This window comes from Entelurus aequoreus, linkage group LG23 (genome assembly GCF_033978785.1).
Source record: "Entelurus aequoreus isolate RoL-2023_Sb linkage group LG23, RoL_Eaeq_v1.1, whole genome shotgun sequence".
Taxonomy (NCBI): Eukaryota; Metazoa; Chordata; class Actinopteri; order Syngnathiformes; family Syngnathidae; genus Entelurus; species Entelurus aequoreus.
In genome coordinates, this window is record NC_084753.1 from 42,412,080 (window position 1) to 42,426,674 (window position 14,595).

At 36.8% G+C, this 14,595-nt stretch overlaps 1 protein-coding gene across 1 annotated transcript; it reads right to left on the reverse strand.

Moving 5' to 3' along the window:
* pank2 (pantothenate kinase 2) lies at positions 1-11,379 on the reverse strand. Its single transcript, XM_062034577.1, has 5 exons — positions 11,111-11,379; positions 10,876-11,052; positions 4,574-4,697; positions 4,232-4,357; positions 1-4,166 (listed from the first exon to the last, which is right to left on the reverse strand). Exons 1-5 carry the CDS (start codon positions 11,377-11,379, stop codon positions 4,116-4,118), a joined length of 747 nt encoding a protein of 248 aa, XP_061890561.1. The 3' UTR covers positions 1-4,115.
* Between the last annotated feature and the right edge of the window lie 3,216 nt (positions 11,380-14,595).

The window sequence follows — 14,595 nt, forward strand, 5'->3', positions numbered from 1 at the left end:
AAAAGTCGGAACATTTATTAGGAAATAATGGCATTTCAGTGCCAAATCTGAACTAGAAATAAGAGCTTTTGTCTTTTAAAAGTCACAGTAAAAAAATGTGATTGTCGCTGCAAATAACGTGAAAGCATCAGGCAGGCACTTAACATTAGAAGATGAAAATGGAGTTAACGGGACAATGCGTGTCCATAAAACCGACACGTGTGTGTGTGTGCTTACCGTTAAATGTGCCTAACCAGTCCATAAAAGACACAAAAAAAGACCGGTTGAGAAAAGACGCAGCAGCGACTTGGTAAACATCGAGATGCCGTAACCGTGGCGACCGCAGTAACATAAAACCTCATGGCGCTCGTGTCCCGGCGAGAACACAAATCCAGTGTCTGGTGGACTTCTTTTGGGTGATCCTGTTCTGTGTCCTTTGTCTTATTTGGGAGGAGGAAGTGTCATGGCTGACCTTTGTTTGCTACACTTCATCGTGATGACTGTTGTCAATCAAGGACCAGACCAGGGGTGTCCAAAGTGCACCTGGGTCAAGTTGGCCCCACAAACTTGTCCTAATCATTCATGCTGCAAAAGTGTTTGGTCTAACTATTGTAGTTTTTAAGTTATTAATGTTTTATCAATCATAAATCGACCTTAACTATGTCAAAATCTCCCCAAACGTGTCCTATTTATTTATGCTGCAAAATGTTTTGGTCTAATTATTATACTTTTTAAATTATTAGCATGTACTTGACGTGTTATTAATCATAAATCGACCCTAACTATGTCAAAATCTCCCCAAACTTGTTCTATTTATTTATACTGCAAAATGTTTTGGTCTAATTATTATAGTTTTTAAATTATTAGCATGTACTTGACGTGTTATTAATCATAAATCGACCCTAACTATGTCAAAATCTCCCCAAACTTGTTCTATTTATTTATGCTGCAAAATGTTTTGGTCTAATTATTATAGTTTTTAAATTATTAGCATGTACTTGACGTGTTATTAATCATAAATCGACCCTAACTATGTCAAAATCTCCCCAAACGTGTCCTATTTATTTATGCTGCAAAATGTTTTGGTCTAATTATTATAGTTTTTAAATTATTAGCATGTACTTGACGTGTTATTAATCATAAATCGACCCTATGTCAAAATCTCCCCAAACTTGTTCTATTTATTTATGCTGCAAAATGTTTTGGTCTAATTATTATAGTTTTTAAATTATTAGCATGTACTTGACGTGTTATTAATCATAAATCGACCCTAACTATGTCAAAATCTCCCCAAACTTGTCCTATTTATTTATGCTGCAAAATGTTTTGGTCTAATTATTATAGTTTTTAAATTATTAGCATGTACTTGACGGGTTATTAATCATAACTTGACCCTAACTATGTCAAAATCTCCCCAAAATTGTCCTATTTATTTATGCTGCTAAATTTTTGGGTCTAACTATTATAGTTTTTAAGTTATTAACGTGTTATTAAACATAAATAAACCCTAACGTTGTAAATCTCCCCAAACTTGACCTATTTATTTATGCTGCAAAATGTTTTGGTCTGATTATTAAAGTTTTTAAATTATTAGCATGTACTTGACGTGTTATTAATCATAAATCGACCCTAACTATGTCAAAATCTCCCCAAACTTGTCCTATTTATTTATGCTGCAAAATGTTTTGGTCTAGCTATTATAGTTTTTAAATTATTAACATGTACTTGGCGGGTTATTAATCATAACTTGACCCAAACTATGTCAAAATCTCCCCAAAATTGTCCTATTTATTTATGCTGCTAAATTTTTGGGTCTAACTATTATAGTTTTTAAGTTATTAACGTGTTATTAATCATAAATAAACCCTAACGTTGTAAATCTCCCCAAACTTGTCCTGTTTATTTATGCTGCAAAATGTTTTGGTCTAATTATTATAGTTTTTAAATTATTAACATGTACTTGACGTGTTATTAATCATAAATCGACCCTAACTATGTCAAAATCTCCCCAAACGTGTCCTGTTTATTTATGCTGCAAAATGTTTTGGTCTAATTATTATAGTTTTTAAATTATTAGCATGTACTTGACGTGTTATTAATCATAAATCGACCCTAACTATGTCAAAATCTCCCCAAACTTGTCCTATTTATTTATGCTGCAAAATGTTTTGGTCTAATTATTATAGTTTTTAAATTATTAGCATCTACTTGACGTGTTATTAATCATAAATCGACCCTATGTCAAAATCTCCCCAAACTTGTTCTATTTATTTATGCTGCAAAATGTTTTGGTCTAGCTACTATAGTTTTTAAATTATTAACATGTACTTGACGGGTTATTAATCATAACTTGACCCTAACTATGTCAAAATCTCCCCAAAATTGTCCTATTTATTTATGCTGCTAAATTTTTGGGTCTAACTATTATAGTTTTTAAGTTATTAACGTGTTATTAATCATAAATAAACCCTAACGTTGTAAATCTCCCCAAACTTGTCCTGTTTATTTATGCTGCAAAATTTTTGGTCTAACTATTATAGTTTTTAAATTATTAACATGAACTTGACGTGTCATTAATCATAAATCGACCCTAACTATGTCAAATTCTCCCCAAACTTGTCCCATTCGTTTGTGCTACAAAATGTTTCCATTTGTGCTTGAACTTTTTTTAAGTTACTATTTAACGGTAATTATTGTGGTAGCAATCATAACTTTTTTTTATAATTTTTGGTCAAACTATTGTAGTTTTTAAGTTATTAAATGTTTTATGGAGCTGGTTATGAATACAAATTTAACAGTCTGTGGAACGCTCTCCCTGACCACCTGAGGGCACCACAGACTGTGGATGCTTTTAAAAAAGGCTTAAAACCCCTTTTTTTAAAAAAATTTTTAACTTTATTTATTTTTAGATATATGCATACTAGTTCTACCTATTAGGCTGTTGTAGTTTTTATTTTTATTATCTTTTTATTTTTTTTTTAAATACATTGTAGCACTTTTAAGTCGTTTGCTCAAAGTTCAATTTGCTCAATGCTCAACATGTTAATAGCATGACTAGACCTTATGTCAAAAATGTCCTATCCCATTCGTTTGTGCTGCAAAAATTTTCATTTGCACTTTTACGGTTTTTAAGTTAACGTTTTATGGTATTAACGTGTAATTAACGTGGTATTAATCATAACTAGACACCTACTATGCCAATAACTCCCCAACTTGTCCTATTCATTTGTGCTGGAAAAAACTTCTTTTTTGCCGTTACGGTTTTTAAGTTAACATTTTTTTAAATCTTCTTATCCCATTCGTTTGTGCTGCAAAATTTTTTCCATTTGTGCTTTTACTTTTTTTAGGTTACTATTTTACGGTACTAATGTGTAATTATTGTGGTAGCAATCACAACTTTGTGCTGCCAACATTTTTGGTCAAACTATTATAGTTTTTAAGTCATTCAATGTTTTATGGAGTTGGTTATGAATACAAATTTAACAGTCCGTGGAATGCTCTCCCTGACCACCTGAGGGCACCACAGACTGTGGATGCTTAAAAAAAAAAAAAAAAAAAAAAAAAAAGGCTTAAAAACCCTTCTTTTTAAAAAAAACTTTTTTTTTTAGATATATGCATACTAGTTCTAGCTATAAGGCTGTTCTAGTTTTTATTTTTATTTTTTTTATACACTGTAGCACTTTGAGGTTGTTTGCTCAATGTAAAGTGATTTTTACAAATAAAATCTCTTATTATTATTATTATAACTATAATAGTTTAGCTTTTTTTGCAGCACAAACGTATAGGACAGGTTTGGGGAGATGTTGACATAGTAGTTATGATTAATAACATGTTAAAAACTATAATTATGCAGCACTAACGAGTGAGACAAGTTTGGGTAAAAATCTAATGAATGATTAGCGCCATGATATTACATTCATGTGCATTGCCACCTGTAATAACTTAGCATATTTCCACCTACAGTGGATTCCTTTTAGCATCTTTAATATACAAATTGCATCAACGTGGACCTCGTGCTTCTGGCTGGGAAACGTTTGGACACCCCTGCCAGGGAGCGGGACGTGGGTCACCTTTTCCCTCATGACTGTGGACCATAAGGAGTAAAGTGCTGGTTGGAGGACCTTCTTCCAGATGCCTCAGGACGGATGCAGCAGCTCCAGAAGTGCTCCCACGGCTCCAAAGTAACCCTAGAGACGAAGCGCAGACCAGTCAGGCGTCACCAAGGGAACGTCTGGGCAGCCATGTTGCTCACCTCGTGGCGCAGGAAGAGAGCCTTGAGTTGACCTTTGGACCAGTAGTCCATGGCGTAGGCCAGCAGCTTCATGGAGAGCGTGTTGACTCTCAGGAAGTTCCCCACAAACACCACGCGCTCGATGTTCTTCAACGGCGAGACAGTGGTTATTAAGCTCCGCCCATTTGTTCATGACTTAAGTTGTAAGAAGTTCCTGGGCGTGGCTGATCTCCTGGCGCTTTCATAGCCCTGTACAATGCTGCTTGATCTAGACGCCACAAGGCAGCACAGTAAAGAGGCTGAACGCGCGCGGAACAACGCCGTTCCGTGTCCCGCCGGTTGGTGTCCCAGACGCCCACTGACCTCGTTGAGCGCGCACATCCTGGTGATGGAGCCGATGTTGTTGGTGATGGTGACCAGCGTCGCTCGGGCCAGGTCCTCCTTGGACACGGACTCCCGCTTGTCTTTGGACATCATGTTGCCGAAACTGGCGGGACAAAAGCCAACTAAAATGAAACGCCACTTCTACGATTGGATGCCGATTCAGCTGTGAAAGTCGTGCGTGTTACATTTGCTGACTGAGCAGGTTTTCCTCATAATGCAAGCTTTTTGACTCAGGGGACACATTGTGTTCAAATGTTTCATGTAATGTGACCTGCATATTAACAGACTATTAGCGATATAGCAGACCTGGGCATTCTGCGGCCCGCGGGCCACATTGTGCGTCCCTGTCCGGCCCGCGTGAGGCCAATCATAAATCACAAAATACATTTTAAAAAGTATCTATGTCGAGTGTGCAATACAACGGCGCTGCTTTTGTTTTGAAAAGTGTTACTTGTATTACTTCCGTGTGGACGTATGCGCGTGCGTGATTGTGAGTGAATGTGAACAGCTGCAATCACAAATGACAAAATAAAGTGAAAAAACATCTATGTCGTGCGCGCAATACAACTGTGCTGCTTTTATTTTGAAAAGTGTTATTTATGGGCGTATGTCCGTGGGTAACCTGCGAGTGAAGGCGCACAGCGACAAGTGATGCACGGTTTACACCCGAGACGCTAAAAAGAGAAAAGTTGATGAGGAATGGCGTGTTTTCAACAAGACATGGACTGCCTAACAACGTTCCCTCTAAGGTGCGTGCCTGCGCAATCGCGCACTGCTCAAGCGTCCGCTGCGCACAGCAAATATATGCCGCGCACCAAATCAAATCCCATCTGAATTCTAAACAAAATAAACACATTTATGCTGTGTAATTTTGCAATGCAACTTTGAGTGACAGTGACAACAAGCGGCCATAACGGTGTTCGTCAACACCCTTCAATTGAACACCGTTCAATTATTGTAACGTCTATCGAAATGCTTCGAGGACAGGAATTATATCCATCACTTTATTGAACAAGACTGTTTATATTCAGCCATAACCACACCAAAAACATGAGTAAAACACTTCTATCTGGAAAAACTAGTCATTTTCTGCCGTACAAACCAGGCCAAAACCAACTTGTCATCTGTCACCAACACGCATAGCACTAAACCACTGGTGCGTTTATGGCCACAGAAAAAGTCGGACAACTCAAACACCACACAAAGTTACACTATGACTCCTCAGTCATACGTGTGCTTACTTTACTGTCATTTATTATTAATGTTAATTTATTTATATAAATCATGGAATGCTGTTACTAGAGAAAGTTACAGGAATGCACACTTCATCCTATGCTTACATTTCATTGTGCAACAGGAGGATGTTTAAGGGGAACTAAATGTGATCTCTGAAAGGGGTACAAATGATTTCCAAAGCAGTGCTTTTGGTATAAAGTTAAGTTAGGTTAAATGAAAGTATTATTAATTATTATTATTTATCTTACGGTATATATAAAAAATAATATATTATTATTATTTATCTTACGGTATATATCAAAAATAATATTGAGCAAAATTTAATTGAAATATTGTCGATGTGGCCCTCCAGCAGTGCTCGGGTTGCTCATGCGGCCCCTGGTAAAAATTAATTGCCCACCCCTGCGATATAGGGTTGTCCTGATACCAAAATTTTGGTACCGGCACCAAAATTTATTTTGATACTTTTCTAAATAAAAGGGGACCACAAAAAATGTCATTATTGTCTTTATTTGAACAAAAAATCTTAGGGTACATGAAGCATATGTTTATTATTGTAATTTAGTCCTTAAAGAAAATAGACAACTTGTCTTTTAGTAGTAAGTAAACAAACAAAGACTCCTAATTAGTCTGCGGACGTATGCAGTAACATATTGTGTCATTTATACACCTATTATTAGGAGGGACAAACTGTAAAAATTGATTATTAATCTACTTGTTCATTTACTGTTAAAATCTGCTTATTTTCTGTTTCAACATGTTCTATCTACACTTCTGTTCAAATGTAATAATCACTTATTCTTCTCTTCTATGATACTTTACATTAGTTTTGGATGATACCACACATTTAGGTATCGATCCGATACCAAGTAGTTGCAGGATCGTACATTGGTCATATTCAAAGTCCTCATGTGTCCAGGGACGTAGTTACTGACTTTATAAACATAATGTGAATTTTTTCAAAAGGAAATAAGATTTTGTGATGCTAAAAAATATCGATGTAATCATAGTAGCATCGACTAGATCCACTATTGTACTTGGTATCATTACAGTGGATGTCAGGTGTAGATCCACCCATGGCATTTCTTTACATTGTGACGCCGGTGAGCTATTGTATCCTCCTACGGTGTGTAGTGAAGCATGTTTAGCTATTCCTCGTCCTCCAGTGATAATGCTACTTGTAATAAACTTACTTTGTCACCATGGAGGCAAGGATTAGGGATTTAGAAGTAGCTAAAACACTGCTGACTGCGGATGGATGTTAGCTCTAAAGCACCTCTTACTAAAGGTGTTTCAGTGTTATAACTTCACCTTTATCTTTACTTTTTACACCAAAATGCGTCCATTCTCCCTTTTCTGTCTACACACTGTGTCTGCTTGTAAGTACTCTGTGTGTGTGCGCTGCCCAACATGCTACTCTGCTCGTAAAACCAGCAATGTCACCACGTGACGACGCGCAGTCATGCCCGGGAGCTGGTACTTTTCAAACAGAGTATAGTACCGTTTTTTTTTATTCATTAGTACCGCGATACTACACTAGTACAACACTATAGCGATATCGTTACTATAAGCACTGAAGCGGCGCCGTGATCGCAGAGAGCCGACTAGCTCTGAGTTGGGGAAAGTTCATTCTAGACCAGAGGTTCTTAAACTTTTTTCACCAAGTACCACTCAGAAAACACTCAGCTCTCCTAGTACCACCTTAATGACCACACTAAAATACTAGTAGGTCTAAGTATTCATTATAAACAAGAGGTTTTATTTAACAAGTATATTTAATATGTTTGGCCACCGTTTGAACAGTAACACTGTGTTTGTGTTTTTTAATCAAGTGATTCTTTGACAAAAACTGTTCTATGGTTCTTTAATGGAGAAGTTTGCATAATGGTGTATGTAGAATTAGCAATTATCGTTTGACTAGTTGACTAATCGAAAAAAATAAGCAGTCAACTATTGAAATAATGGTTAGTTGCAGCCCTACTTCCAATATCTACTCCTCATTTTGGAATACTTTCCACAGATTTGGCTATTCATGTTAGGGTTGGGTTGATAAAACAATGTCAATATACATCACGATAAACATGTCATCAATATTGACGTAAAATGCGTTCAATAACAATATTTTTTTTTGGTTAGAACAAACCGGAAAGAATGCAGTAAGCTAGCAAAACAGGAAGTGACCAGTGAGCAATGGGCAGATTTTTTTCCCCCCCTGCACCATGACTAGGAGGGTTGTTTGGATTGGGTCATATAAGTAAATACTGTACACAATAATATCCACAAAGTTCAATGAGCAGGATGTGTTATGCGTGACCATGTTTGTTGAAATTTGGGGCTGCCGGATTTTTTTCTTCCTGCACCATGACTAGGGAGGGTTGTTTGGATTGGGTCATATAAGTAAATGCTGTACACAATAATATCCACAAAGTTCAATGAGCAGGGTCATAGTTTGGACCAATATAAAAAGCCAATATGACCAATATAAAACCTATATTGTGATACTTTTTGGTAAATTAATTTACAAGGGTGTAATTTTGATTTATTTTTTGCTGAGGGACAAGCGGTAGAAAATGGATGGATGGATTGGACTTTTTTTTTTAAATAATATCCACAAAACTCAATGAGCATGATGTGTTGTGTGTGACCATGTTTGTTGAAATTTGTGCTGGTGGGTTTTTTTTCTTGCTGCACCATGACTCGGGAGGGTTGTTTGGATTGGGTCATATAAGTAAATACTGTACACAATAATATCCACAAAGTTCAATGAGCAGGATGTGTTGTGTGTGACCATGTTTGTTGAAATTTGGGGCTGCCGGATTTTTTTCCCCCTGCACCATGACTAGGGAGGGTTGTTTGGATTGGGTCATATAAGTAAATGCTGTACACAATAATATCCACAAAGTTCAATGAGCAGGGTCATAGTTTGGACCAATATAAAAAGCAATATGATCAATATAAAACCTATATTGTGATACTTTTTGGTAAATGAATTTACAAGGGTGTAATTTTGATTTATTTTTTGCTGAGGGACAAGCGGTAGAAAATGGATGGATGGATTGGACCTTTTTTTTAAAATAATATCCACAAAATTCAATGAGCAGGATGTGTTATGTGTGACCATGTTTGTTGAAATTTGTGCTGGTGTTTTTTTTCCTTCTTCCTGCACCATGACTAGGGAGGGTTGTTTGGATTGGGTCATATAAGTCAATACTGTACACAATAGTATCCACAAAGTTCAATTTGACCAATTTAAAACCTATATTGTGATACTTTTTGGTAAATGGATTTAAACCGGTTTAATTTTGATTTATTTTTTACAAAAGGGACAAGCGGTAGAAAATGGATGGTTGGATTGGGCGTTTTTTTTGTTATAATATCCACCAAATTCAATGAGCAGGATGTGTTGTGTGTGACCATGTTTGTTGAATTTTGAACTGGCGGATTTTTTTTCCCCTGCACCATGACTAGGGAGGGTTGTTTGCATTGGGTCATATAAGTAAATACTGTACACAATAGTATCCACAAAGTTCAATTTGACCAATTTAAAACCTATATTGTGATACTTTTTGGTAAATGGATTCAAACCGGTTTAATTTTGATTTATTTTTTACAAAAGGGACAAGCGGTAGAAAATGGATGGTTGGATTGGGTGTTTTTTTTGTTATAATATCCACCAAATTCAATGAGCAGGGTGTGTTGTGTGTGACCATGTTTGTTGAAATTTTGAACTGGTGGATTTTTTTTTTTCCTGCACCATGACTAGGGAGGGTTGTTTGGATTGGGTCATGTAAGTAAATACTGTACACAATAATATCCACAAAGTTCCATTTGACCAATTTAAAACCTATATTGTGATACTTTTTGGTAAATGGATTCAAACCGGTTTAATTTTGATTTATTTTTTACAAAAGGGACAAGCGGTAGACAATGGATGGTTGGATTGGGCGTTTTTTTGTTATAATATCCACCAAATTCAATGAGCAGGGTGTGTTGTGTGTGACCATGTTGTTGAAATTTCGAACTGGTGGATTTTTTTTTCCTGCACCATGACTAGGGAGGGTTGTTTGGATTTGGTCATGTAAGTAAATACTGTACACAATAATATCCACAAAGTTCCATTTGACCAATTTAAAACCTATATTGTGATACTTTTTGGTAAATGGATTTAAACCGCTTTAATTTTGATTTATTTTTTACAAAAGGGACAAGTGGTAGAAAATGGATGGCTGGATTGGGGTTTTTTTTTTGTTATAATATCCACCAAATTCAATGAGCAGGATGTGTTGTGTGTGACCATGTTTGTTGAAATTTTGGGCTGGTGGATTTATTTTTTCCTGCACCATGACTAGGGAGGGTTGTTTGGATTGGGTCATATAAGTCAATACTGTACACAATAGTATCCACAAAGTTCAATTTGACCAATTTAAAACCTATATTGTGATACTTTTTGGTAAATGGATTTAAACCGGTTTAATTTTCATTTATTTTTTATAGAGGGACAAGCGGTAGAAAATGGATGGATGGATTGAGCGTTTTTTTGTTATAATATCCACAAAATTCAATGAGCAGGATGTGTTGTGTGTGACCATGTTTGTTGAAATTTTGGGCTGGTGGATTTTTTTTTCTGCACCATGACTAGGGAGGGTTGTTTGGATTGGGTCATATAAGTAAATACTGTACACAATAGTATCCACAAAGTTCAATTTGACCAATTTAAAACCTATATTGTGATACTTTTTGGTAAATGGATTGAAACCGGTTTAATTTTCATTTATTTTTTATAGAGGGACAAGCGGTAGAAAATGGATGGATGGATTGAGCGTTTTTTTGTTATAATATCCACAAAATTCAATGAGCAGGATGTGTTGTGTGTGACCATGTTTGTTGAAATTTTGAACTGGCGGATTTTTTTTCCCCTGCACCATGACTAGGGAGGGTTGTTTGGATTGGGTCATATAAGTAAATGCTCATTTTGACTTGCGTTACAAACAAAACTAATTGCTAAATGATGAAGATCTTGTCTTTAAATGGCGGCGAGAGCGTACCTGGAGGCCACCGCCCATCCTGGCAGTCCAAAGCGTTCGTAGTCTCCTCCGTAGATGTCCCGCACCAGCTTGTCCACGCGGGTGCTCTCGCCCTGCGACGCCATTTGCAGAGCTTCCTCAAAGGTGGAGCATCCCGTCAAGAGGCAGCACAGACCCAGGAAGGTTCCTCCCCCAAGGCTACGAAACAAAGCCAGCTTCACCTCTGCTCCCTGCACGTGGAGTCATGACCTGGTACCTGGTCCCGGTGACACGCTTGTAGTCGCTCTCAGAGTAGACGGCCAGGATGCTGACGCCGGAGCCGATGTTGACCAGCAGCAGGGGGTAAGGGTTCTCCAGGGTGTACGGCCTCTGGACGCAGCCCTCCGGCTCGGCGGGGTTCTCGAAGTAGTAGCACTCGGACGGGCCGCTGGACACCACCGCGTCGATGTAGAGCACGCCGCGGATCAGACAGTCCAGCTCGTCCAGCTTGCTGAGTTGCAGGTCGGCCATCTGAAGAAAATACATCTTCTTCACCTTATGAATGTTAGAATAATCACGTATATATTATCACACAACTTTATGCTTAAGGGCCCTTGCTGTACTTATTATCTATTATTAATCCAAAAGATTGCCAGCCGTCTCTATCAGTGTCGCCTGCTGCCTGCCAAGGCCGAACATCGGGTACCCGGACGCAGACAAAGCAGAGGCGGGGCGATAGCACCAGCGTCAACACATTTGCCTTTTTGTATAATCATATATTGTGTCTAAGTGTTTGAACCTGACAATGAAACATTCCATGCATCACATCGAAGCTGCTACGCCCCCTGGTGGCTGTACGCAAAATAGGACCAAGTTAATAAGTGCGATGATTTTCGGTGTTTGACAAATGGTAACTGTTAGCATTTTTTTTAGCAAATTTTTCAGACATTAACCTCACAGTCATATTTTTTGGTAGTTGGCAAATGCTTGCTGTTAGCATGTTAGCTTTTTAACTAATTTCACAGGCATACACCTCAGTCTGATATGTTGGTACTTGACAGGTGCTGACTGTTAGCATGCTAAAATGAACATGGTAGCTTTTTTTTGGGCAATTTTTCAGAAGTCATATGTTGGTACTTGACGCATGCTAACTGTTAGCATGTTAGCTTTTTAAATCAATTCACAGGCATACACCTCAGAGTCTGATATTTTGGTACTTGACAGGTGCTAACTGTTAGCATGCTAATTTTTTTGGTGATTAGCGCATGCTATCTGTTAGCATGTTCACATTAGCACGCTAGCTTTTCAGCTAATTTCGCAGGTATACACCTCAATGTCTGACATTTTGGTACTTGACAGAGGCTATCTGTTAGCATGCTAGCTTTTTTGGCAAATGTTTCAGACATACACCGCACAGTCATGTTTTGGCAACTACTGGCTAAGGCTTCCTGTAGCTTTTTAAACTAATTTCGCAGGCAAACACCTCAGAGTCTGATATTTTGGTACTTGAGAGAGGCTAACTGTTAGCATGCTAAAATTAACATGCTAGCTTTTTATTGGCAATTTTTTCAGAAGTCATTTGTTGGTACTTGACGCATGCTAACTGTTAGCATGTTAGCTTTTTAAATCATTTCACAGGCATATACCTCAGTCTGATATTTTGGTGCTTGACAAATGCTAACTTTTAGGGTTTTTTTAGCAAATTTTTCAGACATAAACCTCACAGTCATATTTTTTGGAAGTTGGCAAATGCTTGCTGTTAGCATGTTAGCTTTTTAAACTAATTTCGCAGGCATACACTCAGAGTATGATATTTTGGTACTTGACAGGTGCTGACTGTTAGCATGCTAAAATTAACATGCTAGCTTTTTTTGGCAATTTTTTCATAAGTCATATGTTGGTACTTGACGCATGCTAACTGCTAGCATGCTAGCTTTTTAAATCAATTCACAGGCATACACCTCAGAGTCTGATATTTTGGTACTTGACAGGTGCTAACTGTTAGCATGCTTAAATTAACATGCTATTTTTTTGGTGCCTAGCGCATGCTATCTGTTAACATGTTGACATTAGCATGCTAGCTTTTCAGCTAATTTCGCAGGTATACACCTCAATGTCTGACATTTTGGTACTTGACAGAGGCTATCTGTTAGCATGCTAGCTTTTTTTGGCAAATGTTTCAGACATACACCGCACAGTCATGTTTTGGCAACTGGCTAAGGCTTCATGTTAGCTTTTTAAACTAATTTCGCAGGCAAACACCTCAGAGTCTGGTATTTTGGTACTTGAGAGAGGCTAACTGTTAGCATGCTAAAATTAACATGCTAGCTTTTATTTTGCAATTTTTTTCAGAAGTCAAATGTTGGTCCTTGATGCATGCTAACTGTTAGCATGTTAGCTTTTTCAACTAATTTCGCAGGCATACACAGTCTGATATTTTGGTACTTGACAGGTGCTAACTGTCAGCATGCTAAAATTAACATGTTAGCTTTTTATGCAATTTTTTTCAGAAGTTAAATGTCGGTACTTGACGCATTCTAACTGTCAGCATGTTAGCTTTTTTTTTTTTGTTGATATTTTTGAACGTATATATAACAAAGTCATAATTGCCAACCCTCCCGTTTTTAGCGGGAGAATCCCGATATTCAGCGCCTCTCCCGACAACCTCCCGGCAGAGATTTTCTCCCGACAAACTCCCGGTATTCAGCCGGAGCTGGAGGCCACGCCCACTCCAGCTCAATGCGGACCTGAGACTGAGTGGGGACAGCCTGTTCTCACGTCCGCTTTCCCACAATATAAACAGCTTGCCTGCCCAAAGACCAAGAGCTCCTTCTTGGGTACTGATTAATGCGAAGGGCTACCAGTTTGATACACACTTAAATAAATTGCCAGAAATAGCCAATTTGCTCAATTTACCTTTAACTCTATGTTATTATTAATAATTAATGATATTTACACTTAATTGAACGGTTTAAAAGAGGAGAAAACACGAAAAAAATGACTATTAAATTTTGAAACATAGTTTATCTTCAATTTCGACTCTTTAAAATTCAAAATTCAACCGAAAAAAAGAAGAGAAACTAGCTAGTTCGAATCTTTTTGAAAAAATTTAAAAAAGAATTTATTAGTAATTTTTCCTGATTAAGATTAATTTTAGAATTTTGATGACATGTTTTAAATAGGTTAAAATCCAATCTGCACTTTGTTAGAATATATAACAAATTGGACCAAGCTATATTTCTAACAAAGACAAATCATTATTTCTTCTAGATTTTCCACAACAAAAATTTTAAAAGAAATTCAAAAGACTTTCAAATAAGATTTAAATTTGATTCTACAGATTTTCTAGATTTGCAAAAATAATTTTTTGGAATTTTAATCATAATAAGTTTGAAGAAATATTTCACAAATATTCTTCGTCGAAAAAACAGAAGCTAAAATGAAGAATTAAATTAAAATGTATTTATTATTCTTTACAATAAAAAAAATAAATTTACTTGAACATTGATTTAAATTGTCAGGAAAGAAGAGGAAGGAATTTAAAAGGTAAAAAGGTATATGTGTTTAAAAATTCTAAAATCATTTTTAAGTTTGTATTTTTTCTCTAAAATTGTCTTTCTGAAAGTTATAAGAAGCAAAGTAAAAAAATTCATGAATTTATTTAAACAAGTGAAGACCAAGTCTTTAAAATATTCTCTTGGATTTTCAAATTCTATTTGAGTTTTGTCTCTCTTAGAATTAAAAATGTCGAGCAAAGCGAGA

Bases quoted from the DNA above. Each gene is read 5' to 3' on its own strand.
- pank2 (XM_062034577.1), bottom strand. From the start codon at position 11,379: ATGTATTTTCTTCAGATGGCCGACCTGCAACTCAGCAAGCTGGACGAG. The intron at 4,698-10,875 runs GTACGCTCTCGC...TTGTCCCGCCAG, and splicing joins GGATGGGCGGTGGCCTCCAG to TTTCGGCAACATGATGTCCA. The intron at 4,167-4,231 runs GTGAGCAACATG...CTTCGTCTCTAG, and splicing joins CTCTCTTCCTGCGCCACGAG to GGTTACTTTGGAGCCGTGGG.